Source organism: Anomaloglossus baeobatrachus, chromosome 7 (assembly GCF_048569485.1).
Source record: "Anomaloglossus baeobatrachus isolate aAnoBae1 chromosome 7, aAnoBae1.hap1, whole genome shotgun sequence".
NCBI classification, from domain to species: Eukaryota; Metazoa; Chordata; class Amphibia; order Anura; family Aromobatidae; genus Anomaloglossus; species Anomaloglossus baeobatrachus.
In genome coordinates, this window is record NC_134359.1 from 202,937,510 (window position 1) to 202,940,682 (window position 3,173).

The 3,173-nt window shown below is 36.6% G+C and overlaps 1 protein-coding gene across 1 annotated transcript; it reads left to right on the forward strand.

Moving 5' to 3' along the window:
* The first annotated feature begins 1,016 nt into the window (after positions 1-1,016).
* LOC142246067 (hemoglobin subunit alpha-5-like) lies at positions 1,017-2,949 on the forward strand. The gene is made up of 3 exons (XM_075319084.1): positions 1,017-1,111; positions 1,695-1,899; positions 2,821-2,949. The coding sequence occupies exons 1-3, from the start codon at positions 1,017-1,019 to the stop codon at positions 2,947-2,949; spliced, it is 429 nt and encodes a 142-aa protein (XP_075175199.1).
* Positions 2,950-3,173: the final 224 nt, after the last annotated feature.

Consider the following 3,173-nt stretch of genomic DNA (forward strand, 5'->3'; position numbering starts at 1 on the left):
GGTTTTTCAGTAGGCGCCAACATTTCTGAGTGTAAAATCATTTTTTCACTTGGTTTTATATAATATTCTAATTTTCTGAGATAATGACTTTGTGGAGTGTGTCAATTACTGCCTTCTAGACATATGTCCAGTCAGCAGTCTTCCCCAAGATTGTTTAGCCTACTGTACCAGAATAAGGGATCATTTACATGCTGTTTTGTGGTAATTATTCTAATTTTCTGAGATAATGACTTTTGGGTTTTCATTGGCTGTAAGCCATAATCATCAACATTAACAGAAATAAGCACGTGAAATAGATCACTGTTTGTAATGTCTCTATATAATATATGCGTTTCCCTTTTTGTATAGAATTACTGAAAAAAATAACTTTTTGATGACATTCTAATTTATTGAGATGCACTTGTAGAACACTTTGTAAAGATGTGAATCTTCCTCGTTTGGTCTGTTTTCTATTTTCTTATCACTCTGGAAAAGTCACATCTATAAATTCCAGAGGTTATTAACTGAGGTTAGAATGTGCCCAGGTTATTCTTCATCTCAAATCTTCAAAATACTATTGGCTTTGCATTATATTACTTTTGTAACTAAAAAATGTTAAAGGTGGGAAAACTGCAGTATGAAGCTTACAATATATTGATAAGGTTCATGCACAAAACATATACAGTCGTGCCTTAGCGGGAAAATTTTAGAATGTGACCAATGACTCTGAATAAAGTTGCCTATTTAGCCCTATTTTAGGAATGATTCAGCATATACGGTTATCATGCTGGAGCGCTGTATGCAGTATGTTATCACACTATGCTGAGATGGCAACCTATATCACTATTGTAGCATTAGCAGACAGTATAAAATCCCTGACATTATTTTCCTAAGCAGATAAGTCAGTAGGTGTAACTGTAAAAAAAAAAAAGAGGTGGTGTCCTATGGTATTACGTTGTCTGTGTCTCTTTAAAAGCGAAAGTCTAGAGCCCCACAATAGGTACTGTCCAGTCTACCTGCCCTGACCTGAACCAATCATGACTTTCTCTGACGCTGAAAAGGCTGCCATCTCCTCCTTTGCAGCCAAGATTGCTGGCCATGCCGATGGCATCGGAGCAGAGGCTCTGGAGAGGTAACACCAACCTGCTGTCTTATACACACTAATAATTTGAAATTACTTTTTTTTATAGTGTATCAAGAAATATTTTATCAAATTTTGGTCTACTAATAACAGAGGGTACAATTGATATATAATTGAAGCGTTACTTTATAAACACATAACTGAGCATATAGTTATTTTCTTTGCTCTTGGTTTTGGCTATTCTTCACGGGTATCATACTATCTGTCTATATAGAAAATCATCATTTAATATGGTATAGTATACTTCATAGTGTCTGATTAAAGGGGTTGTCTCATTAAGATGGCGGATCGCTGAGTGACAGAATGGCTTTATAAAAATGGGTTCTCTTCATGAAATAATCCCTTTAAGTATCACAAACTATAGCAAAGATTTTTAGATTTATTCTATTTTATGTCGTAATATCATGTGTTGGGGAAAAACTAATTCTCTTTCTCACAAAGTGGATACCTCTTTAGCCATATAAGATATATAACCAATAACCTAATACGAGACCACAATGCTGGTTATATTCTCGCAATAATATAATATTATGCTAATATATTACAGTAATAATCATGTGTTCATTTCCCGCAGGCTGTTCTTGAGCTTCCCCCAAACCAAAACCTACTTTAGCCACTTCGACCTGAGCCACGGCTCCAAGGATGTCCGCAACCATGGAGGAAAAGTTGTGAAGGCCATTGTTAATGCTGCTCAGCACCTGGATAAAATTGACCATGTCCTGTCCTCCCTCAGTGACCTGCATGCCCAGAAGCTCAAGGTTGACCCTGGCAACTTTAAGGTAAGTAGCCCAGTCATTTATCCATGTAATCACATAACATTACAATTAAAAACTGTCTAATTTGAAAAGTTTACATATTTTAGTCAATATTTTACATCAGTATTTGTAAGCCAAATCCCAAGATTGAGTCCACAACCTAAGTGATGCAAATCTTTCTTTCATATGTTTTCTCTCTGAATTCCATTTCTGATTTTGGCTTACAAATTCTGAGCAAAATATTACTGTGTGAATGAAATTGTATCTATATTTTATTTAAAAGGTCATTGACTAACTGTGCTCATGCTAAGTTAAAGGTGTGTGTAAAGGTTCAATCAGTCGTCCATGCATATCGTCCCAAGATCAGACTGCCATGCACAGACTGGCCACAGTCCCCCTCACCGGAGCATGACAGCCTCATATATACTCATGAAGCTGGCTGTCAAGCTGCGGTCGAGAGAGCCGCAGCCAGTCCATGCATGGCAGTCTGATCTCAGATGGATTTACACAGACATCTGATTAACACTAGAAGTCCCAGAGAGGGGTCATTTAACATTTCTACCTTTGGAACCCAATGACCTGAAGGCTTTTAACAAACATCCTATAATCACCATCTTTTGTTCTGTAATTAAGGCCATTACTGTCGCACCACTGGAGGTTGTTGTTTTCCATTGAGTTTAGCCATTTAGCTTCTAGTTAGTTCTATTCAGTTCAATTCAGTTCATTTGACCCTCTTTCAGGTCTTCAGGAGGGAGCTTGAAATTTCTGGGACTTCTAGTGTTAAGCTTTTATAAGTCATATGTTTGCCTATAAAATTGCTCTTCAGTAAATATTGTACTGAATGGAGAATAGTTTTAAAGATGCAATTAATGTTCATTTGATAATACCATAAAAAATAAAAAATAAATAATATTCATTGCTAATGAGAATTTCTTTCTCTTGTAGTTGCTGTCACACTCCATCCAGGTGACTCTGGCTGTCCACTTCGGCGGTGAATTCAACGCCGTTGCTCAAGCTGCCTGGGACAAGTTCCTCGCCGTTGTTTCTTCCGTCCTAGTGTCCAAATACAGATAAACTGGACCTGAATGTGATAACTGGGTGTTTACATGACTTAATAAAATTAATTTCATCAGTACATAGTTGTTTGTTATCAATATGTTCTTGGTTTACAATTATAATTGTGACTAGTTTTAAAGCGGCTACAAAATACGTACAGCTGCACTCTAGAATGCTAACAATGAATAAGGGAACGCTGGTATTGCATTACTGCTATAGGAATAATTGAAAAAAGAGATATT

Bases quoted from the DNA above. Each gene is read 5' to 3' on its own strand.
- LOC142246067 (XM_075319084.1), top strand. From the start codon at position 1,017: ATGACTTTCTCTGACGCTGAAAAGGCTGCCATCTCCTCCTTTGCAGCC. The intron at 1,112-1,694 runs GTAACACCAACC...CATTTCCCGCAG, and splicing joins GGAGCAGAGGCTCTGGAGAG to GCTGTTCTTGAGCTTCCCCC. The intron at 1,900-2,820 runs GTAAGTAGCCCA...TTTCTCTTGTAG, and splicing joins TTGACCCTGGCAACTTTAAG to TTGCTGTCACACTCCATCCA.